Source organism: Oscarella lobularis, chromosome 1 (genome assembly GCF_947507565.1).
Source record: "Oscarella lobularis chromosome 1, ooOscLobu1.1, whole genome shotgun sequence".
NCBI lineage: Eukaryota > Metazoa > Porifera > Homoscleromorpha > Homosclerophorida > Oscarellidae > Oscarella > Oscarella lobularis.
In genome coordinates this window covers 6,051,462-6,075,478 of record NC_089175.1, presented here as the reverse complement: position 1 = coordinate 6,075,478, position 24,017 = coordinate 6,051,462, and the positions used below count along the sequence as shown (strand labels likewise).

Sequence of the window (24,017 nt, the reverse complement as noted above, 5' to 3'; positions counted from 1 at the left end):
TAATAATAATAAATATTTATTTATATATTTTCTAAAGATTCGCCTATTGAATGTCCTCCCGGTTTCTATTCTTCGAACGGCAGCACGACGTGCCAGCCGTGCTCGCCCGGCTTCATCTGCGTCGCCGGCTCGACGTCGCCGACTCCCAAGGGCGCCGAATGCGAAGCAGGCGGCTGGTGCGACGGCGAAACGCGTCACCCGTGCCCAGCGGGAACATATAACAACGTCACCGAAGGAAACGCGACGGGCGTGCAACGCACGGGCCCAGAAGCGTGTCTCGTCTGCCTAGCGGGATACTACTGCGAAGGCGAGGGAGTCATCGATCCATTCCAAAATCCCTGCAGGCGGGGATACTATTGCCCACCTGGAACGCGATCTCCAACCGAATTCCCATGTCCCCCCGGTACGTATAACCCCGACGCGACTCAAACGGCGTTGGAGAGCGCCTGCACGGCGTGTCCGGCGCGATTCTACTGTCCCCTGGGAACGACTGATCCGATCGTCTGCCCTGAAGGATTTTTCTGCCCCGAGAAAACGGGCGACGGCACGCAGCACGCCTGTCCGCTCGGCTTCTACGGCAAATACATCTATCGCGTCAACGAAACGACTCCAACCGGTTTAGAATCGAACTCCGAGTGCACGATTTGCCCGCCCGGTTTCTACTGTCCCGACGGCTCGGCGACGCGACCGTCGACGGCGCCCGTTCCGTGTCCGCCCGGCACGTACAATCCCCACGGCGGCACGGGACACGTTTTCAATTGCATAACGTGCACGCCCGGTTTCGCTTGTCCCGAATCGAATCAGACCGTCGTCACGGTGCCGTGCGACGAGGGTCACTACTGTCCGAACGGCACCGTGTCGTCGTCGCAGTATCCCTGCCCTCCGGGGACGTACACCGGCTCGCGAAGTCTAACCGCCGCCGAAGAATGCACGATCTGTCCGCCGGGGAAAGCGTGCACGTGGGCCACGGGATTGACCGTGTCCGTGTGGCTCGATTGCGCGCCGGGGCACTATTGTCCCGCCGGTACGCCGTCGCCCGATCGTTTTCCCTGCGCCCCGGGAACGTTTTCACCGCGTTCGAATCTGACATCGCAGGACGATTGCACCACGTGTCCGGCGACGCGGTATTGCGACGGAGGCGGCGCCGCGCCGACGGCGATTTGCCGGCCCGGGCATTATTGTCCGGCGGGGACGCGTCTTGCGTACGAGTTTCCGTGTCCGGCGCGGAAGTTCAATCCGGATTTCGGAAAGTCGTCGATATTGGATTGTCTCGATTGCACGTTGGGGAATTTCTGCGAGGAGGGGACCGTCGAGCCGATTTACTGTCCGGCGGGAACGTATATGCCGTACGGTGCCGAAGTGATCGTAACTGGAAACGTGACGACGTACGGGGTAACCGTTGGAACGCCGGCGGGAAATCAGTCGGATTGTCTCGATTGCTTAGCGGGGCATTTCTGCGCTAAGGGCACTATAACGCCAGAGGAATGCGGTCTCGGACTATATACGCCTCCCAAGCAAGAAGTGTGTCTCGAATGTTTAGCTGGACACTACTGCGACTCGAACACGACAACTGAAACTGACTTGAATACGACGAAGAGATGTCCTGGTGGAGAATACTGCAAAGCCGGGCTGACGTCAGTCGACGACGCGACTCCTTGTCGAACGGGATTCTATTGCCCCGAAGCGACTCCCGAAGAAGTGCCGTGCCCCGTCGGAACATTTAATCCCGATACGGGAGAAGAGTTCATTTCCGGGTGTCATCCGTGCACGGAGGGATTCTATTGCTTATTGAATTCGACGACCGTTTCGGGGCCGTGCAGTCCGGGCTACTTCTGTCCGACGAATATCACGAACGGGCAATCGAACTTGATTATTGGATCGTATGGACCCGAGCAAGTGGCGTGTCCCGCGGGAACGTTCCGCGCCACGTCCGCGGCTCGCTTCGTCTCCGATTGCGATACGTGTCCCGTGGGTAGTTTCTGTCGCAACGGCACGGAGACTCCGCAAACGTGCCCCATCGGTTTCTATTGTCCGCCCGGCTCCGGCGACCCGTCGCCGTGTCCCAAGGGAACGTACGGCAATTCCTCCGGCTTGCATTACATCGAGAATTGCACGCTATGCGATCCCGGTCGCTATTGCGACTCGACGGGACTTCCGGGTCCGCGCGGACCGTGCGATCCGGGATATTTGTGCTACGGCGGCGCTTCGACGTCGACTCCAACTGACGGCGCGACCGGCGAAGTGTGTCCGCGCGGCGGCTATTGTCCGCTCGGCTCGTTTCGAAGCAAGCCGTGCCCACCGGGAACTTTTAATAATAATTCCGAATCTGTCGACTTTTTTGACTGTTTCGATTGCACGCCCGGTTTCTTCTGCGCCGACGCGCGCGGACCGGAGCCCAGCGGGCCGTGCGATCCGGGATTCTTCTGCACGGGCGGCGCGAAAACGGCGCGACAACATCCCGCCGAACCGGGCTTCTTTGCGCCGACGGGATCGGCCAATCAGGTCAAATGCGCTTTTGGAACGTATAATCCGTTCTGGAACGCTTCGAAATGTTTGACGTGTCCCGAAGGGCACTACTGCGACGACGTCGGCATGGATACGCCGAAGAAATGTCCGTCTGGTCACTATTGCCCCGTTGGAACCGAAGAGCCGCAGCGTTGTCCGCCGGGGACGTTTAGCAATATAACGCTGCTTGTGAGCGAGGATAATTGCACCGCTTGTCCGGCTGGGAAATTTTGCCGAAGTGGCGGATCGACGTTTCCTGAGGGGAACTGCTTCGGCGGTCATATATGTCGTTTGAGATCGGATACGCCGACTCCTATTGGGCCGGGCGATAACAATTTATGCAGTCCCGGTCACTTTTGCCCGAACGGGACCGAGTTCGAAGTCCCCTGTCCACCGGGGACGTTTTCGGAGGCGTTTAGCTTGCGAAACGGATCGCAGTGTTTGCAGTGTTCACCCGGTCACTATTGCCCTCGATCGAATATGAGCAAAGAGTTGGAATTGCCTTTGTGCGACGCCGGTTTCTATTGCGTGTTGGGCTCCAAGACGAGTCGGCCGTTGAATAGCGTTCAAGGTAGCATTTGCCCGCTGGGACACTTCTGCCAAGTGGGCGCGTCGTCACCGACCGTTTGCGCGGCGGGATCGTTTGCGAACAGCACGGGTCAGTCGTCGTGTTTCACGTGCCCGGCTTCGTTTTATTGCACCGCCGATTTCGTCCAGCCGCAACCGTGTCCAATCGGGTTCTACTGCGGCGTCGGAACGGGCGCCAACTACGAGCCGTGTCCTAGAGGAACGTTCGGAAGTCGAGAAGGACTCGTTGATGTGTCCGACTGTTCGCCTTGTCCAGCTGGAGAATACTGCGCCGTACTAGGAGCTTCGAATACGACGGGGAAATGTGCTGCTGGATATTGGTGTCGAGAAAACGCTCGCTCAGCTCAGCCGCCGGATGAAATCGATAAATACGGTCCGTGTCCGCCTGGGTATTATTGCCCGGAGGGAAGCGAGAGTCCGCAGCCGTGTTCGCCCGGCTTTTATCAACCGTCTCTCAAAGCGGAAAGCGTCGACGATTGCGTCGCGTGTGAGAGCGGCGAATACTGCGCCGCCGGTAATCAAGAAACGCCGACCGGTTTCTGTTCCCCTGGATGGTTTTGCAGCGAAGGATCGCCCGAAGAGCGGCCCGGCGACGTGACGTTTTCCGTCAACGGAAGTCGGGAAATTCTCACGCGGAACGTCAGCTACGGCGGTCTTTGTCCGCCCGGTTTTCACTGCCCCGAAGGATCGTCTTTACCTATACCGTGTCCAGCGAAAACGTACGCAAATCGTTCGGGCAGCGAGAACTGCACCGATTGTCCGGCCGGGTTTTACTGCACCGGACAGACTATTGATCCATTTGAATTCCCGTGCCCGGCTGGATACTATTGCCCCGTCGGAACGAACTATTCGATGGAATTCCCGTGTCCTGCAGGAACGTTTAACAACGTATCGAAAGCGAAATCTTCAAGCGATTGCGTCTCCTGTACGAGTGGCTACTACTGTCAAACTAAGGGACTCGTTTTTCCAACTGGAATTTGCCCTGGCGGCGTTTTCTGCACTGGAGGCGAAACGTCGCCTTCGCCGCCGACGAGAACGTGCCGACCCGGATTCTACTGCCCGCCTCGAAGTTCCGTGCAAATCAACTGCGATCCTGGGAAGTATTGCGCCGGATTTGGAAACTCGCAGCCAACGGGAAATTGCTCAGCGGGGTATTATTGTCCTCTCGGATCGTCGAGTCCGCTCCAAGTGATCTGCCCCGCTGGATCGTACTGTCTCGAAGGCAGCGGCGTGGATCGACTCTGCCCCAACGGAACGTTCGGCAACGACACCGGCTATCGCGACGAGACGTCGTGTCACGCGTGCACGCGCGGTTTCTATTGCGCCGGAAGCGGCAACGTTGGTCCCGATGGCCCGTGCGACGCCGGCTTCTATTGCCCGGCCGGACAGAGCGAGAGAGCGCCGAACGAATTCCCGTGTCCCGTCGGTCATTTTTGCCCGCAACAATCGGCCGAACCGGTGCGCTGTCCGTCGGGTCAGTATCAAAATCAAACCGGGCAGAGCGCGTGCGTAAAGTGTCCGGCTGGATACTATTGCGACAACTCCTTAGAACCGATCGAACATTATGGAAACTACAGTTGCATTCGCGGCTACTACTGTCCGGCGGGCACGCGCTACGCGACGCAATTCCCGTGTGCTGTCGGCCGTTTCAATGGTCTCACCGGCTTGACGTCGGCGTCGCAGTGCAGCGCTTGTACGGCGGGTTTCTTCTGCGGTCAACCGGGCTTGGAAGCACCGGAAGGCGAGTGCGCTGCAGGATTCTACTGCCCAATTCGACAAACGGTCTCCGCGCCGTCGAATCGACGATGTCGTGCCGGAAACTATTGTCCGGCAGGATCACCGGCGGAAACGCCGTGTCCAGTCGGCACCTACAATCCAGGATTGGGACTAAGAGCCGCTTCGGAGTGCCTCGATTGTCCGCCAGGGAAATATTGCGCTCAACAAGGCCTCGACAATTACACAGACGTTTGCGCGGCGGGATACTATTGTCCGAACGGATCCAAAGCATCGGTAGCAGAATGGTTAGAATGTCCCGCCGGTTCGTATTGCCCACGCGGAAGCGATCTACCCGTACCGTGCTCAAACGGAACGTTTTCAAACACGTCAGGCTTGAAAAGGGAAAGCGATTGCACGCCGTGTCTAGCCGGTCGATTTTGCATCGGTACGGGACTCACGGAACCGAGCGGATTTTGCCTCGCCGGATACTATTGCCCCGTACGAACGAACGTCTCGCAACCGATATCGAATCCGTGTCCTCGCGGACATTTTTGTCCTGAGGGGACCCCGGAGCCGTTGCCGTGTCGACACGGCGAATACCAACCGGACATGCGACAACCGGCGTGTATTACTTGTGCGCCCGGTTTCTATTGCACTGATGCGCTTCAAGAGCCGAGACTATGCCCCAAGGGTCACTACTGTCCGGAAGGAACGGGTAACGATTTTCAGCCGTGTCCCAAGGGGACGTTCAACGATCACGAAGGCGCTTCGAACATCACGTCGTGTAAGGCGTGCTTGGGAGGACACTATTGCGCCGAGGAGGGTTTATCCGATCCCACTGGGTTATGCGACGCGGGATTTTTCTGTCGTTATGGTGCCGACAGAGCGCAGCCTACGAAATCCTTACCGACGACGGCTTCTCCGACGACCACGTCTGTTCCCATGACGACGGCGTCACCGACGAACGTTTCGACGGTGAATTCTACGGTAATTCCGACTACGGCGAACGTTTCGGCGAATGCTACGGAAAATCCCACGAATGTGACGGCGACGACGTCACCTCCGACGTCACCTCCGACGTCACCTCCTGAAGACGATTGTGTTCAGTACGACGGTCGTCCGATCGGCGACGCTGGAATTTGCCCTGTCGGACATTATTGCCCTGTCGGCACGACGGAACCGATGCCGTGTCCCGCTGGAAATTATTCCGACGAAGAGGGCTTGGCCGAATGTAAAGTATGTCCGGCGGGATATTACTGTCCAACCGGTGCCGTCAATTTTACGAGCTATCCGTGCCCTGCTGGATATTTTTGCCCAATTGCAACGACGTACGATCGTGAGTTTGCCTGTCCTCGCGGCACGTTCAATCCTCGTTTATTCGGTCAGTCTGCGTTGGATTGTCGTCCGTGCTCAGCCGGCGAATATTGCGATCAAGACGGAATGAACGCGACGGCGGGATTGTGCGATGCTGGGCACTTCTGTCGCAGCGCAGCCGTCGTTTCGAATCCCTACGATCTCGATACAGAAGGCGGGTCGCGCTGTCGAAACGGAACGTACTGTCCGCGCGGATCGAGCGACGAAACCGCGTGCGATCCAGGATACTACTGCATTACCGATGGCTTGGAAGCGCCGACGAATCGTTGCCGCGCGGGATACTTTTGCGTGCTCGGCGCTTCGGTACCGAATCCAACGGACGGAATAACGGGAAATATATGTCCTCGAGGCCGCTATTGCCCGCTGGGAAGTTCGACGCCGAAACTGTGTCCTGAAGGAACTGCTTCCGACAACATCGGAAACACGGAGAGATCAGACTGCGACGCTTGTCCTTCGGGAGAATTCTGCGACATTGACGGTCTCGCGACGCCGACTGCGTTGTGTGAAGCGGGCTATTACTGCCCCATAGGATCCAATAGTTCGAGACAGATCAAATGTCCTCGCGGTTATTTCTGCGAGGAAGGCAGTTCGTCGCCAAGTCGCTGTGCTTCGGGTACGTATCAAGACGAAGAAACGCAAAGCTCGTGCGATCCGTGTCCGGCCGGTTTCTACTGCGACAATACGATTCCGGCGGAAAATAACGGAACGATTATACCATATTCGCCTCCCGAAGTATGCCCTATTGGATTCTATTGCCCCAACGGGACGGAGTACGCGACGCAGTTCGCCTGTCCGCGCGGAACGTTTGGAAATCAGACGCAGAGATACGACGTCGATCACTGCTGGCAATGCAGTCCCGGAAAACACTGCAACGGGAGTGGACTCGTCGAACCTATTGGACTTTGTCATGCCGGCTTTTTCTGCAAATTCGGAGCCAAATCGCCGACTCCTCGCGAAGGAAACAACGCCGACGTATGCCCCGTGGGGCGTTATTGTCCCGAAGGAACGGTGGAGCCGTATCAGTGTACTCCCGGCACGTTTAATCCGTCGAAAGGCATCAAAGCTTTAGACGAGTGTTTGAATTGCACCGGCGGATACTATTGCAGTCAATACGGATTAAGCAACGAGACGGGATTATGCGAAGCCGGTTATTATTGCGACACGGGAGCGACTCATTCGCGCTGGAAAGATTGCTCGACGGGTCACTATTGCCCCGAAGGTTCTGCCGATCCGACTGCCTGCGACGAAGGCACGTACAATCCCGACGTGCGAAGCGAAAGCGTTGCCGACTGCCGACTCTGTCTCGCCGGTTTCTATTGCGACAAGAAAGGCCAAGCGAACGTTACAGGGCTATGCGCGGAGGGATTCTTCTGCGTGGAAGGAAGCTCGAGTCGACAGCCCGTCGACGGAGTTTGCCGCATTGGGATGCATTGTCCGACGGGCTCGGCCGTGGAGCAGGCGTGCGCCGCTGGAACGTTCACGAATCGCACGCAACAGTCGCTATGCGAGGAATGCCCGGCCGGATTCTATTGTCTCCCCGTCACGCCAGAAAACGCTTCGCTCGCTTATCAGCCGTGTCCGAAGGGACGTTACTGTCCGGCTGGGACTGGATTAGACTGGAAGTTGTGTCCAGCGGGAACGTATAATCCTCGTCTCGGACTCGGTGCGAGAGACGAGTGCACGGATTGCGACGGCGGAAGAGTGTGTCAGGTCGCCGGTCTTAGTTCGCCGGACGGCAACTGCGATCCGGGCTATTATTGCACGTCAGGCGTCGACAGACCTAATCCGACACCGTATGAAAATGCGAACGGGTCTTCGAATTCCAGCAGCGATCAATGCTACAGACTTGGTGACTATACAGGAATAGGTGGCGAGTGTCCCGAGGGTCACTACTGCCCCGCGAGCTCATCGACTCCCATTGGCTGCGAACCTGGAACGTACAACGATCTCAAGCGTCAATCTCAATGCAAAACGTGTCCGTCTGGATACTACTGTCTCGCCAATTCAACCGAATTCCAAAGTCGTCCGTGTCCGAAGGGTCACTATTGCCCTGACGGAACCGAATATGATATTCAATTCAGCTGTCCCGAAGGTACGTTCAATCCCTCCGAAAAACAGACGAACGCTTCCGGATGCGTTCCATGTTCGCCCGGAAAATATTGCGATCAATCAGGACTCGCCGCTCCGTCGGGAAATTGCTCGAAAGGCTGGTATTGCACGTCCGGGTCGTCGTCGCCGAATACGACGACCGACGGCGGTCGTTGTTCGCCCGGGTATTACTGCCCCGAAGGCTCCGGGGCGCCGATTCCGTGTCCCGGCGGTCAGTTTTGTCAATTTGCTGAACTTTCCGTGCCAACGGGCGACTGCAGTGCTGGATACGTTTGCTTTGGAAAATCTTCGTCCGCAACGCCGGTTGATTACGTGACGGGGTCGCCTTGTCCGGCTGGTTTCTATTGCGGGAATGCGACCGCTGTCGCTCAGCCGTGTCCACCTGGCACCTATTCTCCCGATCTGTATAATCAGGATGTGAGCGATTGCGTACAATGCGATCCAGGACACTTTTGCGACGAGTACAACGCCACGACGACGTCAGGTAATTGCGCGGTTGGGTACTCTTGCCCTGAAGGAAGCGAGACATCGAAACCGGCTGAATTCATCTGCCCCGTTGGACATTTCTGCGTTGCGGGGTCAAGTCAACCTCAGCGATGCGCCGACGGCTATTATCAAGACCGAGTCGGCCGAGGCGACTGCAAAACATGTCCCGCTGGTTACTATTGCGACAATTCGATAGACTACGTCAAATTGAACGAATCCGTATGCCCAGCCGGCTACTACTGCCCGTCACGCACAAAACACTACCGCGACTTCCCCTGCCCCGAAGGATCGTACAGCAACTCGACGGGACTACGCGAAAGAAATCAATGCAGCGACTGCGATCCCGGTTTCCTATGCCACTTAACCGGTCTCACGGCTCCCGCTCTCCCGTGCACGGCCGGCTACTTCTGCCGACGTCGAGCGAACAGCACGTCGCCGACGCAGGGCGACGACGCGGATATTTGTCCGTCGGGACGATTCTGTCCGGAAGGAAGCGAAGAGCCGAGTTTATGTCCGATCGGAACGTTCAGCAATCTCGTGGGACTGTCGAACGACTCGCAGTGTTCGTCGTGCAAAGCGGGATTCTACTGCGGCACGCCGGGTCTCGTCAACGTGACGGGATCGTGCAAGGCGGGCTACTATTGCCCCGGCGGATCGCGCGTGAGAACGGATCGCGTTTGCCCCGCTGGATTCTTTTGTCCGACGGGTTCCGCTAAGCCGACGGCTTGCCCACGCGGAACGTATAGTCCGTTAGAAGGTCTCAAAGCCTGGTCGGAGTGCACCACGTGCTCGGCTGGGAAATATTGCGACAGTTTGAATTTGACGTCACCGACGGGAAATTGCGCTGCGGGATATCATTGTCCTGCCGGTCAGAAAATCGCGAATCCGAGTCAATTTAATTGCACTATCGGTCATCACTGTCCTGAGGGAACGGCTTTACCAATTCCGTGTAGTAACGGAACGTTCACCGATCACGAACAGGCGTCCGTTTGCTATACGTGCCCATCCGGCTGGTATTGCATAAACGGCTTGAAAACCGCTCTCTGCCCGGAAGGATACTATTGTCCGCGTGGAACGGGTTTCGATTGGCGTTCATGTCCATCAGGAACGTATAAGGCCGGAGTGGGCGCCGAAAGCGAAAGCGATTGCACGCCGTGCGACGGAGGATCGTACTGCCGCGGCTTGAATCTCACCGAACCGACGGCGGAATGCGATCCCGGCTACTATTGCGAATTTCGAATGGATCGACCCGATCCGACGGGCTATAACAGTTCACGAGTCAACGACACGTTGGTGTGTCCGATCGACGGCGGACAGACGGGAAGAGGAGCTCCGTGCACGCTGGGACATTTCTGTCCGCGCGGATCGACGCTGCCGCGTCCGTGTCCCGCCGGATCGTTCGCTAATACGACCGGCTTAGCCGAATGTCACGTTTGCCCGAGCGGATTTTATTGCCCCGAAGCGACGATCTATTACGGGGAATTCCCCTGTCCGGTCGGTCACTACTGCCCGAGAAACACGTCGAGAAGAAACGAGTATTCGTGTCCTGAAGGCACCTATAATAACGTCACGGAAAGACAAAGTATTATTGATTGTTTGGAGTGTCCGGCTGGGGAATATTGCGCTGGCGAAGGATTAGCATCGTCGTCGGGACTCTGTCGCGAGGGCTGGTATTGCACAGGCGGTGCGGTGACAGCGACGCCGGGGAATTCGTCTCGAAGCGGAGGCTCGTGCGATCGCGGTTTCTATTGTCCTAAAGGATCGCCGAATCCGATCTCGTGCGACGGGGGAAAGTACTGCGCGGAGGAGAAACTCGCCGCGCCTACAGGAGAATGCGCAGAGGGTTATTTCTGCACTCTAGAAGCGATTTTCGCCGATCCGCTTGACGGCGTGACGGGCGACATTTGCTGGGAGGGTCACTACTGTCCCAACGGGACGAGCGTACCGAAGAAATGCTCATTGGGAACGTATTCGAATGCTACAGGGAACACTGAAGAAGCGAATTGCAAGTCGTGTCCTCGCGGGTTCTTTTGCGGAAGCGAAGGTCTCGCTGATCCGTCGGGAAAGTGCGATTCGGGTTACTATTGCCCCGGCGGACAGCATCAAAGGTCGCCGGTGAATTTTCCGTGTCCCAAAGGCCACTTTTGTCCGCGCGGAAGCGGCGCGCCGCTACGATGCGAATCGGGATTCTATCAGGACGAAGTACGAGGCGCCGTGTGCAAAGTCTGCCCAGGCGGATTCTACTGCGACAAGCGTTTTGCACCAGTTGTCTTTTACAACAGCTCAGACTGTCCGGCGGGTTTCTACTGCCCACCCCAAACAGAATATGCGACGCAATATCCGTGTCCCATCGGAACGTTTAGCAATCGAACGAACTTGGAAAATGCGACTCAGTGCACAGACTGTTCAGCTGGAAAGTATTGCGATCGCGAAGGATTGACTGATCCCGTTGATTTCTGCGCTGCCGGCTACTATTGCGTAAGCGGCGCCGAATCGCCGTCACCTAATCAGGGAGCCGGCATAGCGGATATATGTCCAGCAACGAAATATTGCCCTATTGGAACAGTTACGCCCACAGATTGTCCGCTCGGAACGTTCAGCAATGACGTTGGACTTGAAAAAAGCAGCGATTGCTATTTATGCGACCCGGGTTTCTACTGCGATCGTACCGGACTGGCGAGTCCGGCTGGCTTGTGCGATCCAGGATATTTCTGTCCGAACGGTTCGAAATCGAGACAGGAGAAGATCTGCACTCCCGGACGCTATTGCGAACTCGGAACATCGGATCCACAAGGATGTCCAATCGGCACGTTTTCACCAGCAGAAGGACTCAAAAATTCGACAGAATGTCTATTATGCACGCCAGGATACTACTGCGACGTCGAAGGACTGACGTCACCGACCGGCCCATGCGAACCGGGTTTCTATTGCCCGTCGGGATCGTCGCATCCTCGTCAAGAAATTTGCACCGTCGGTCATCACTGTCCGTTGAATTCATCCGAACCGTTGCCGTGCGAACACGGCACGTTCGTGAATCACACGGGCGCAGCGCGATGCGACGTTTGTCCGGAGGGTTGGTACTGTTTCGGCGGCGTGACGACGATTCGATGTCCGGCGGGATTCTTCTGTCCGAGCGGCACGGGTTTCGATTGGAAGTCGTGTCCGCGCGGCACGTACAGCGACGATCTCGGTCTCGCCCGTTCGTCTGAATGCCGTACGTGCGACGGCGGAAGCTTTTGCGCGAAACTCAACGCGACTGAACCGACTGGATTCTGCGATTCAGGGTACTACTGCGAATACGGAGTCGACAGGCGGGATCCGAATGGCGACAACAACGCAACTACAGATTCGAGTTTTGGAAATATCACGTGTCCTGTCAATGGTAGTCAAACCGGACGCGGTAGCCTTTGCCCTCTTGGGCATTTCTGCCCGGGAAATACGACGCATCCGATTGCCTGTCCTGGTGGAACCTACGCCGATAAAAAAGGATTGAGCGCATGCCGTACTTGCCCAGCAGGCTACTACTGTCCCGCCGAGTCGTCGAGATTTTCTGACAAGCCGTGTCCCGTGGGCCACTACTGCCCCCGCGGGACCACATCGCCGTACGAATTCCCCTGCCAAGCGGGCACGTTTAACAACAAGACGCGACGGCGCGACAGCGCGGATTGCGTTGCGTGTACTCCCGGCAAATATTGTCTCAACGACGGTCTCGATCAACCTACAGGACCGTGCAGTGCCGGCTGGTTTTGCAGCGGGGGATCAGCGTCACCGAAGCCGAATTCTACGTCAGCGGAAGGCGGAAATGCTTGCATCGCCGGCGAGTACTGTCCAGAAGGATCTCCATTCGCTATACCGTGTCCAAGTGGTCAATATTGCGATATACCTCAGTTGGAAGTTCCCACGGGATTTTGCGAAGAAGGATTCTATTGCACGCTTGGTGCGACGTCTGCGACTCCAACTGACGGTTTAACAGGCGACGAATGTCCGCCAGGAAGCTACTGTCCGTCGAATTCTTCATCTCCGACGAATTGTCCTCCAGGAACGTTTACCAATGCGACGGGAAATACGAAAGCGGACGACTGTCATTCGTGCACGCCGGGAACGTATTGCCACGACTACGGCTTGACGGAACCGACGGCTAACTGTGATTTCGGTTACTATTGTCCCTCTGGACGAGCCGTGTCGAATCCTCCAACGTTCATATGTCCGAAAGGTCACTTCTGCCCGCGCGGAAGCGCGCAGGAAATACGATGTCTACCCGGCGAGTATCAAGACGAAGTCGGTCAAGCTCTATGCAAAATATGCCCGGCTGGATTCGTATGCAATAATACCGTCTCCGCTGTCGTTCGATATCAAGACACTCCGTGTCCGGCCGGCTATTTTTGTCCGGAGGGAACGGAATACGGGTCGCAGTACGGTTGTCCTGTAGGCACGTTTAGCGATCGTCTCGGACTCAATGCGTCGAGTCTATGCACGCCGTGCAGTGCCGGAAAGTATTGTGATCGCGAGGGTTTGACGTCGCCCGCGGGCGAATGCTCGGCGGGATATTTCTGCAGAATCGGTGCAAGGAGACCTAATCCGGCTCAAGGCGTTCAAGCCGATATTTGCCCAGTCGGTCACTTTTGCGTCAATGGAACTATCGAGCCGGAGCCTTGTTCGCCGGGGACGTTCAGCAATTTCACGGGATTGAAAGAAGAAAGCGAGTGCTTATCGTGCACCGAAGGACTCTACTGCGAAACGTCAGGATTGACGGCACCAACCGGTCCATGTTCACCGGGTTATTTCTGCTTATCAGGCTCCATCTCCAACGTGTCGAATCTCTGTACTCCTGGTAGATATTGCCCCGAAGGAACAGTCGATCCCATCGGCTGTCCAGCCGGTCATTTCTCTAACACGCCTGGACTCGAATCGAGTTCTCAATGCACGAAATGCTCGCGAGGATATTACTGCAACGATACGGGTTTAACAGCGCCCACAGGACCATGCAATGCAGGCTACTACTGCCCAGAAGGTCAATCAGTCGCCGCTCCTTTAGGCTTAGAGTGTCCCATCGGACACTTCTGTCCCGAAAAAACCGCCGATCCGATTATCTGCTCAAACGGATCGTATACGAATCATTCTCAAGCGGCGGTGTGTTACACGTGTCCGGCGGGATGGTATTGCGTCGAGGGTCTCCTGACGGCGCAGTGCCCCGAAGGATACTACTGTCCGCGCGGAACGGGATACAATTGGCTATCGTGTCCTCGCGGCACGTACAGTAACGAAAAAGGTCTCGCCGACGTGCTTCAGTGTCGCGCCTGCGACGGCGGAAAGTATTGCGACGCGTTGGCGGCGACGAATTACACGGGAAACTGCGCGGCTGGATTCTATTGCAAGCACGGTATGGATAGAAGCAAGCCTACGAACGGATCTACTTCGAATTCGACGAACTGTAGCTACGGGCAAGCGGGCGAAGGCGGCGTCTGTCCCGTCGGGCACTACTGTCCTGAAGGATCGGCTACGCCGCGGCCGTGCGCGCCGGGAAGTTTTGCGCCGACGTTGCAGTTGAGTCGATGTCTCGTCTGTCCGGCTGGGTACTACTGCTTGGCTGGATCGGTGACGTTCGCGTCGCAGCTCTGTCCGCGAGGCCACTACTGTCCTGCGGGTACGAAGACGCCGTACGCGAAACCGTGTCCAAAGGGAACGTTTAATAATCAAACGAAACGACGAAATGAGACTGGGTGTCTTTCGTGTTTGCCGGGACAATACTGCGCTAACGAAGGATTGGCGACGCCGAGCGGCTTGTGCAGCGACGGGTGGTACTGCAGCGGCGGAAGCTCGACGGCGCGACCGAATCGAACGGAAGACGGCGGCGGATTTTGTCGCGAGGGAGAATTCTGCCCGGAAGGATCCTCGAATCCGTTACCGTGCACCGGCGGATTTTACTGCGATCAGAAATATTTGGCTGAACCGACAGGCGATTGCAGCGCCGGGTATTATTGCACGCTTGGTGCTGTGACGTCGACGCCTACTGACGGCGCAACGGGCGACGCGTGCCACGCCGGTCACTACTGTCCATCGAGAAGCGTCAACGAGACGGCATGTCCGCCTGGGACTTACAGCAACGCCACGCGGAATACAAACGAATCGGATTGTCTAAGCTGTAGCAGTGGATCGTATTGCGCCGGTTACGGCTTAACCGAACCAACGGGACCGTGCGATCTAGGCTATTATTGTCCACCGCGTCAACATCGACCAGACCCGTCAACATACGTTTGCCCAAAAGGACATTTCTGTGTGTTGGGAAGCAGCTCGTTTGAACGATGTCGTCGCGGCACGTATCAAAATTCGACGGGAAAATCGTCCTGTTTGACGTGCCCTGCCGGCTATTTCTGCGACACGACGCTATCGCTCGTCGTCAACTTCAACGAATCGTCGTGTCCGCCCGGCTACTTCTGCCCAGCCGGTACGCAATTCGACAAGGAACATCCGTGTCCGAGTGGAACGTTTGCAAATCAGAGCGGTCTCGCCGCGTGTTTCCCTTGCGACGGCGGAAAGTATTGCGATCGAATTGGACTCGTCTATCCGGAAGGTGACTGCACGGCGGGATACTTCTGCGCGCGCGGTGCTAATTCGTCCACGCCGAATCAAGGCGACGACGCTGATATATGTCCGAGTGGAAACTATTGTCCTGAAGGAAGCGTCGTGCCGACGAAATGTCCTCTCGGAACGTATAATCCTTTCGAGGGAAAAGGAGAGGTGTCGGATTGTTTGGGTTGTCCGCCTGGGTTCTATTGCGGTCAGACGGGCCTGTCGGCGTTTTCGACGCCGTGCAACGCGGGATACTACTGCAACGGATCGGCTTTTACACCAACGTGGGAAATTTGTCCTACGGGAAATTTCTGTCCAACGCAGAGCGAAATTCCGACTCCCTGTCCGTCGGGAACTTTCAATCCTTACACTGGTTTAAAGAACGAGTCTCAATGCAAGTCGTGTACTCCGGGATTCTACTGCAGCGGCGGCGAATGCAGCGAAACGGAAGCATGCGATCCAGGATACTACTGCCCAGAAGGCCAGAAAATATCTAAACCCGCAGAATACATTTGCCCGCGAGGTCTTCGCTGTCCGAGAGGAAGCGCCGAACCGCTCAGCTGCGCGCCGGGAACGTATACGAACGAAACGGGTCGCGCTGGATGCGACGTTTGTCCCCAAGGATATTATTGCCTACCAGTGACATTTAATTTTACAGGCGATCCCTACGAAAGTTGTCCCTGCGATCCCTACGAAATTTGTCCCTCGGGATACTTCTGCCCAGCAGGAACGGGAGGAGACTGGATTGCCTGTCCCGTCGGAACGTATAGCAATCAAGAGGGTCTCTTTGAAGAGAAGCAGTGTACACCTTGTGACGCGGGAATGTATTGCAAAGCGGAAGGTCAAACGACGCTGACGGGTTCGTGCGGCGCGGGATACTATTGCTGGAGCGCGGCGACGACGGATAAACCAACGACGCAAAACTTCACCGGTGCCGAAACATTCGTCGGGAAAAATCAATCGTCGACGTGTCGTTATCACGAAGAAGTCGCTGGGCCTTGTTTTGTCGGTCACTACTGCCCCGAGGGAACCGCGTATCCGATCGCCTGTCCGGCGGGATCGTTTTCCAATACGACGCACGCGAGTTCGTGTCACGATTGTCCGACTGGGTACTACTGTCTCAAAGGGGCGACGACCTACGAAGAAAACGCCTGTCCGTCGGGGCACTACTGCCCCGTCAACACGACTTTCTCCACGGAATTTCCATGCCCCGAAGGAACGTTTAATAATCGCACTGGAAGCCAAAGTCTATCGGCTTGCGCGAATTGTACGCCTGGCGAATACTGCCAAGGATTCGGTTTGTCGGAACCGACTGGTAAATGTGCGTCGGGTTGGTTCTGCACGCTTGGCGCGTCTGTACCGCAATCGCTCACGCACGGAGGCGAGTGTCAAGCGGGTGAGTATTGTCCAGTCGGGTCGTATGCGCCGATCGCCTGCGATGCGGGATTTTATTGCCATGCGCGCGGTCAGGGCAACGTCACTGCGCCGTGCGACGCGGGATACTTCTGCGAGCGTGGATCATCGTCGCCGCGTCCGAGCAGCGGCGTTTGCCCGCGCGGGAATTATTGTCCAGTGCAGTCTGGACTACCAACGCCTTGCCCAGAAGGATTTTATCTAAACACAACGGGACACGAATCGTTGTCCGACTGCTTGCCGTGTAAACAAGGACACTACTGCGATCGACGCGGATTGGAAGTGCCGACGGGTTTGTGCGCGCCTGGATACTACTGTCCGTCGCAGCAGAGAAGTCGAACCGCCTTTGCGTGCACGAAAGGACACTATTGCGTCGAGGGAAGCATTGCGCCGAGACGATGTTTCTCTGGGACCTATCAAGACGAAGAAGCGCAGTCGACGTGCAAGGTGTGTCCGGAGGGATACTACTGCGACAGCAGCGATAATCCTGTCGTCTATTTCAATAATACCGAGTGTCCGACTGGGTATTATTGTCCCAATGGGACGAAATACGCCGAGCAGTATCCTTGTCCTAATGGAACGTATAATTCTTTGACGGGACTACGGGAAGAAGAGCAATGCAGTCCCTGTTTACCTGGATACTATTGTCCGCTTGCTGGCCTGGACTCTTCTTTCGCTTTGTGTAGTCCTGGTTACTTTTGTCGATCGGGAGCCAAATCGTCGACACCCGAAGAGGGCCCCAATGCGAATGTTTGTCCAGCGGGGCATTATTGTCCCGAAGGAACAGACGAGCCGAATCCGTGTCCGAAAGGAACGTACAGCAATCAAGAAGGACTATTCAATAGAGATCAATGCGAAAATTGTACCGAAGGTCACTTCTGCGGATCAGTTCGATTGACAAATACGAGCGGAGAATGTACGCCTGGATACTACTGTCCCGAAGGATCGTCATCAGCTACGGAAGAAATTTGCTTCGAAGGGCATTATTGTCCAATGGGATCGCCCTATCCTCTACCGTGTCCACCAGGATCGTTTTCTAACGTAACTCATCTCACGTCAGCCGCCGAATGTCGACCGTGCACTCGCGGGAAATATTGCGAGACGCCTGGACTGACAAAGCCAACGGGGCCTTGTTCGGAGGGATACTACTGCCCTCCTGGAATGAACGCGAGCAAACCGGCGGATTACGAATGCCCAACGGGACTTCATTGTCCGCTCGGAAGCGCTGCGCCGCGACAATGCGCCGGCGGCACGTACACCGATCGTCCCGGCGCTTCGACGTGCGAAGCGTGTCGCGCGGGAAAATATTGTCTTTCCGTAACAGCGGAAAATGCGACGCTAAATCAGCTACCATGTCCTCAGGGCTACTACTGTCTTATAGGAACGGCTTTGGATTGGATCCCGTGTCCGGCGGGAACGTACGGTAATCGAACGGGGCTCGGAAAAGCGGCCGACTGCACGCCGTGCGATGCTGGGAAATATTGCGGTACTCCAGGTCTTCGCGAGCCAACGGGACTATGCTGGAAGGGATATTATTGCGAGTCCGGCGTCTCCGTACCTAATCCGGAGAGTGTTGCGAGTCGCAATTGCTCCGTTCATCCGAACATCGGCAACGCGTGTCCGCCAGGGACGTTTTGCAAGAATGGAAGCGTCGCTCCGATCGATTGCGATCCCGGAACTTACAACAACGAATCGAGACGAGAAGAATGCGATATTTGCCCGCCCGGCTACTACTGCTATTCGCGAACGATTTCCTACGTGAGCGGCGTGTGTCCACGCGGTTATTACTGTCCCGCCGGAACGACCGATCCAAACGAATTCGCCTGTCCCAACGGAACGTTCAATCGACTACTTGGAAGCAAATCTATTGACGCTTGTAAAGACTGCACAGGGGGAATGTATTGCCAGGGAACTGGGCTAGAGAAACCAACGGGAAATTGCAGCGCCGGATGGTACTGCAGCAGTGGTGCCGTTCAACCGATGGACTCGATCAACGGCGGATTATGTCAACCGGGATATTACTGTCCTGAAAAATCCCAATCGCCAGTTATTTGCGATCCTGGCTATTATTGTCATACAACCGGTCTTGCCTTACCGACGGCACTTTGCGCGGCTGGACATTACTGCACGAAGGGAGCGAACGTAAGTCAACCTATAGACGGAATCACAGGCAACGTTTGCCCGGAAGGCCACTACTGCCCGGAAGGAAGCAGCGTCGAACGAGGATGTCCCCAAGGATACTTCCTCAACGTCACCGGCTCTGAAAGCGTTCTAGACTGCATCGAATGCACGCCGGGGTACTATTGCGACGCCGTCGGACTTCCGCGTCCGAAGGGAAAATGCGCGGGAGGCTATTACTGTCCTGGCGGTCAAACAACAGAGACGCCGTCGTCGTATAACTGCTCGGCGGGTCACAAGTGCCCGACGGGTAGCGAGAAGGAGACACCGTGCGACGCTGGGACGTATCAGAACGAACGCGGTCAGTGGACGTGTAAGGAATGTCCCGCCGGGTTCTATTGCGACGACCTGCGCGGTCCCATCGTCCACGCGCAGAACTACACGTGTCCCGCGGGGCATTATTGTCCGGCGGGGACGACGTATGCGAAGGAGTTCCCGTGTCCTTCCGGTTTCTTTAGCAATATCGAGGGACTCCAAGCGAGGAACGATTGTACGCCGTGCACTGGCGGCGACGCGTGCGAAAGTGCCGGTCTCGTCGAACCGTCGAATCAGTGTGCCGCCGGTTACTTCTGTCGATCTCAATCGCATACGACGACGCCGGGTTTGGGCGTTCGAGCCGACGTTTGCCCTGCCGGATTCTATTGTCCAGTTGGAACCGACTCTCCCGTTTCGTGTCCACGCGGAACGTACAGTCCGACGTCGGGTCTGCACAACGTCACCGAGTGTCGACCGTGCACGGCGGGAGAATACTGCGCGGGCGCGAATCAGACGCAAACGTCGGGATCATGCAAAGCCGGCTACTATTGTCCTATTGGATCGCATCGCAACGACGCAGAACTTTGCCCACAAGGCCACTATTGCCCAACGGGTCGAGGAACTCCAATCGAATGTCCGAAGGGAACGTATTCGAATGCGACCGGACTTTCCGCCCAGCCGCAATGCACTTCGTGTACGGCGGGGAAATTCTGCGCTCGAACGGGTCTCGTCACTCCGACGGGCGATTGCGATCCGGGCTACTATTGTCCCGACGGCATGGAAACGTCGTCGCCTGTCGATTACATCTGCCCTTACGGCAGGCACTGTCCGCGCGGAAGTCCTCAACCGCTTCCGTGTCCCTCTGGACTCTATACGGATCGAAACGGAACGTCGGAGTGTAAGAGCTGTCCGGCGGGATTTTATTGTCTACCTATCGTGTCGTCAAACGCTTCGCTGAATATTCGATCATGTCCGAGGGGTTACTATTGTCCACTGGAAACGGGGAGAGATTGGAGGGCGTGTCCAGCCGGCACGTACGGAAACACGACCGGACTAACTGTCGTCGAAGAATGCACGCCGTGCGATCCCGGTAGCTATTGTCTCGTACCGGCTCTCACCGAACCGACGGGACTGTGCTACGGCGGCTATTACTGCACGCAGGCGATCGCCGTTCCGAATCCAACAGTTTCTAACGGAAGCGATCTTGTCATAGAAGAAGAAGGGTCCGGTGGTTCGGGTGATTCGCTCACGTGTGGCGCTTTTCCAAGTATCGGCGCAATATGCCCCAAAGGACACTATTGTCCCAACGGGACTGGAACGCCGTTGCCGTGCGTCAACGGAACGTATAACGGTCACGAAGGCCAAAGCGAATGCGTCGACTGCCCGGCGGGATACTACTGCCTCGAAGGATCGATCACGTTCGAGGAGACGCCGTGTCCAACTGGTTACTACTGCCCTCTACGAACCGAGAACGCGCACGCGTTTCCGTGTCCACCAGGAACGTTTAATAATCTCACTCGTCGTCATAGCGACGACCATTGTTTCGGATGCACCCCGGGGCAATATTGTCCGTACGCGGGAATGTCTCTACCAATCGGGGACTGCGACGCCGGATGGTATTGCAGCGGCGGCGCCAACGAACCGCGACCCGCTTCACCGCTCAGCGGCGGACAATGCAAGGCGGGACAATATTGTCCCGCCGGCTCGTACGAACCGATTACGTGCACCGACGGAATGTACTGCAACGAGTCGGGTCTCGCCTTGCCGACGGGGTATTGCGACGCCGGCTATTTTTGCGTGAACGGATCGACGACTCCGCGACAGAATATATGTTGGTCGGGATTTTATTGCGAAATGGGAAGCTCTTTGCCCGATCCGTGTCCACCGGGAACGTATCTCCAAACCGAAGGTGGTCGTTCCGAATCGGATTGCAATTCGTGTCCAGCAGGAAAGTATTGCAGCGGCTACGGAAGAAACGTCGTGTCGGGTGAATGCGACGACGGATTCTATTGTCCGTCGGGACAGAATGTATCGTCGCCTATCGATTACGGTTGTCCGCTCGGGCATTATTGTCCGACCGGCTCGGCGAGTCCGATTCGATGTGATTCGGGATATTATCAAAACGAACTTCAGACGAATAGCTGTAAAATATGCGAGGCGGGCTATTTCTGCGACAATCGACTCGAGCCAGTTGTCTTGTATACAAACTCGACGTGCCCGCCGGGACACTATTGTCCAACAGGAACTCGCTTTGCTGAAGAGTTTCCGTGTCCTGAGGGAACGTTCAGTAACGTCCCTGGTCTCGTGAACGCTACCCAATGTACGATTTGCACCGCGGGGATGCACTGCAGTCGAAAGGGTCTCACGCATCCCGTTGGCCTTTGCAATTCCGGCTACTTCTGCAAGGGCGGAAATACGGTACCGAATCCGCCCGAAGGCGAGTGTCCACCCGGGCACTACTGCCCCGAAGGAAGCGACGATCCGATTCCGTGCGAGCGCGGAACATTCTCGGCTAAATCATTAAACACGCGTCAAAGCGATTGCACCCCGTGCGATCCAGGCTTCTTCTGCATCGGCGACGGCGTCTCGAAGAACCTTTCCGAATGCGACCCCGGTTATATATGCACGGGCGGCGCCTTCCAGTCAGCGCCCAGCGATAACGTTACCGGTTACATTTGCCCAGTCGGATTCTTTTGCAATGCCGGCGATTTGAGCCCGACGCCCTGCGAAAACGGAACGTACAGCAACCAAACGGGTCTCGGAAAATGCTTTCTCTGTCCTGAACGCTACGTCTGTCCCGTGCGAGGAATCGTCAACCCGGAACCGTGTCCCACAGGCCACTACTGTCCCGTCGCGTCTTCGCGCGGCATTCCGTGTCTCGCCGGATCGTTTTCTGACGTGACTGGATTAGCGCGTGCCGACGAGTGCAAGTCGTGTCCACCGGGCGAGTATTGCAGCGTTTCGGGACTCGACATCCCAGACGGAATTTGCAGTGCTGGTTATCTTTGTCGCGGTGGAGCACGCAGCGCTACGCCCGAGTTGTGTCCACCTGGTCACTATTGCGAAGAGGGAACGAGGAATGCGAGTCAGTGTCCCGAGGGAACGATAGCGCCGAATTCTGGACTGAAAGCGATGAACGAATGCCTGCCTTGTTCGCCGGGATCGTATTGCGAAGAGCGTGGTCAGGCGGCGCCAAGTGGGCCTTGCGCCGGCGGATACTACTGTCCAAGCGATGCGAAAATTAGAGTGTCTCAGCCTAGCGAGTACGAGTGTCCATCTGGTCATTATTGCCCCGAGGGATCGTCTATACCACTGGGGTGTCCGCCGGGGAATTTCTCTCGCAGCGGAGCTGCCGTTTGCGACGAATGTCCGCCGGGAAGATTCTGTCTATGGAACGAAACGAATCCCGTTGTGTGTCCGGCGCGTAAATACTGTCCAGCGGGAACGGGCTATCCGCCATTCTGTCCTGACGGTTTCTACACGGACGACGACGCGTTCGGTTTGAAAGCGGCGAGCGAATGCAATCAATGCCCGCCGGGACAATATTGCCTATTGGGAAAAATCGTCGACTCTTGCTACGCCGGTTACATCTGCTACAACGCGAGTTTCTCACCAACGCCGGACGGCGTAAACGAAACGGGCGGCGAACCGTGCCCGTACGGATTCTATTGCCCGAACGGAACGACAATACCGCGTCTGTGTCCACGCGATCTCTACATCAATATCGTCGGAGCGAAAAGCGTCGACGACTGTCACGTGTGTCCGAGCGGGAACATATGCACGGGCGACGATCCGTATCCGCATCCGTGTCCGCCCGGCTTCTATTGCCCGTACAACGAAACGAAAACGCCGTGTCCCGTGGCAACGTACTCGGATACGATCGGCGCTTCGAATCGAAACACGTGCACGCCGTGCCCGGCCGGATACTGGTGCTTAGATCGCGGCATGCCGCACTATAACACGAGCGCTTGTCCTATTGGACACTATTGCGAGGAAGCGGTCATGGTGCCGGAACCGTGTCCGGCGGGAACGTATCGCGCGTCGACGGGTGCTCGTGACGTCATGGAGTGCCACGAGTGTCCGGCGGGTCGTTATTGTCCCGATACGAATGCGACGACGATTGGGTACGAGTGTCCTGAAGGATCCTATTGTCCGTCCGGTTCGTCGCTCTATCGTCGTTGTCAGCCGGGATTTTATTGCAATCAATCGAAAACGGAGCGACCGTGTCCGGGCGGATTCTATTGCCCGGAGAATTCGTCGGTGCCGACGCCGTGTCCGCCTGGGCACTATTGTCCCGGTTACGCGTGCGGCGATCCGCTACTCGTGAGCGGCGCCGCGAAACCGCTCGTCTGTCCGCTCGGCTACTGGTCGCCGGAAAACGCGACGAATGATCTTTTTGAAACGACTTGCTACATCTGTCCGCCCGGTTACTATTGCAATCATCCTCAACGACTCGCCTACTATCCGTGCCGTCCCGGCGTCGTTTGTCACGCCGGCGCGACGTCCGACGAACCGTCGCGCAACGGGACGGATAACGGGTATCCGACGACGCGATCCTACGTTTGTCCGATCGGGTATTATTGCCCCGAAGCGTCGCCGCGTCCGTACGCGTGTCCCGCCGGTTCCTATCAGCCGTTCGAGAGGGCGGGGAATGAGAGCGATTGCGTGCCGTGCAGGGAGAATAATTACGGAAATAGGCCGGGATTGGCGGCGTGTTTCGGCTGCGGTTCGGAAGCTTTTGCGACCGGAGTTGGAAACACGCATTGTACGTGTACGGGAGAAGGAAGAGAGTTTCAGGTATGTTGAAACTCGCGACGTACTTA

At 56.7% G+C, this 24,017-nt stretch overlaps 1 protein-coding gene across 1 annotated transcript in view; it reads left to right on the top strand.

Annotated features, from left to right (window-relative positions):
• Positions 1–24,017, top strand: part of LOC136195392 (uncharacterized) — a 36,893-nt gene that overhangs the window by 3,100 nt on the left and 9,776 nt on the right. Inside the window, exon 9 of the mRNA XM_065984712.1 lies at positions 38–23,991. Coding sequence (XP_065840784.1) covers positions 38–23,991 — 23,954 coding nt within the window. The remainder of the gene's footprint in view (positions 1–37; positions 23,992–24,017) is intronic.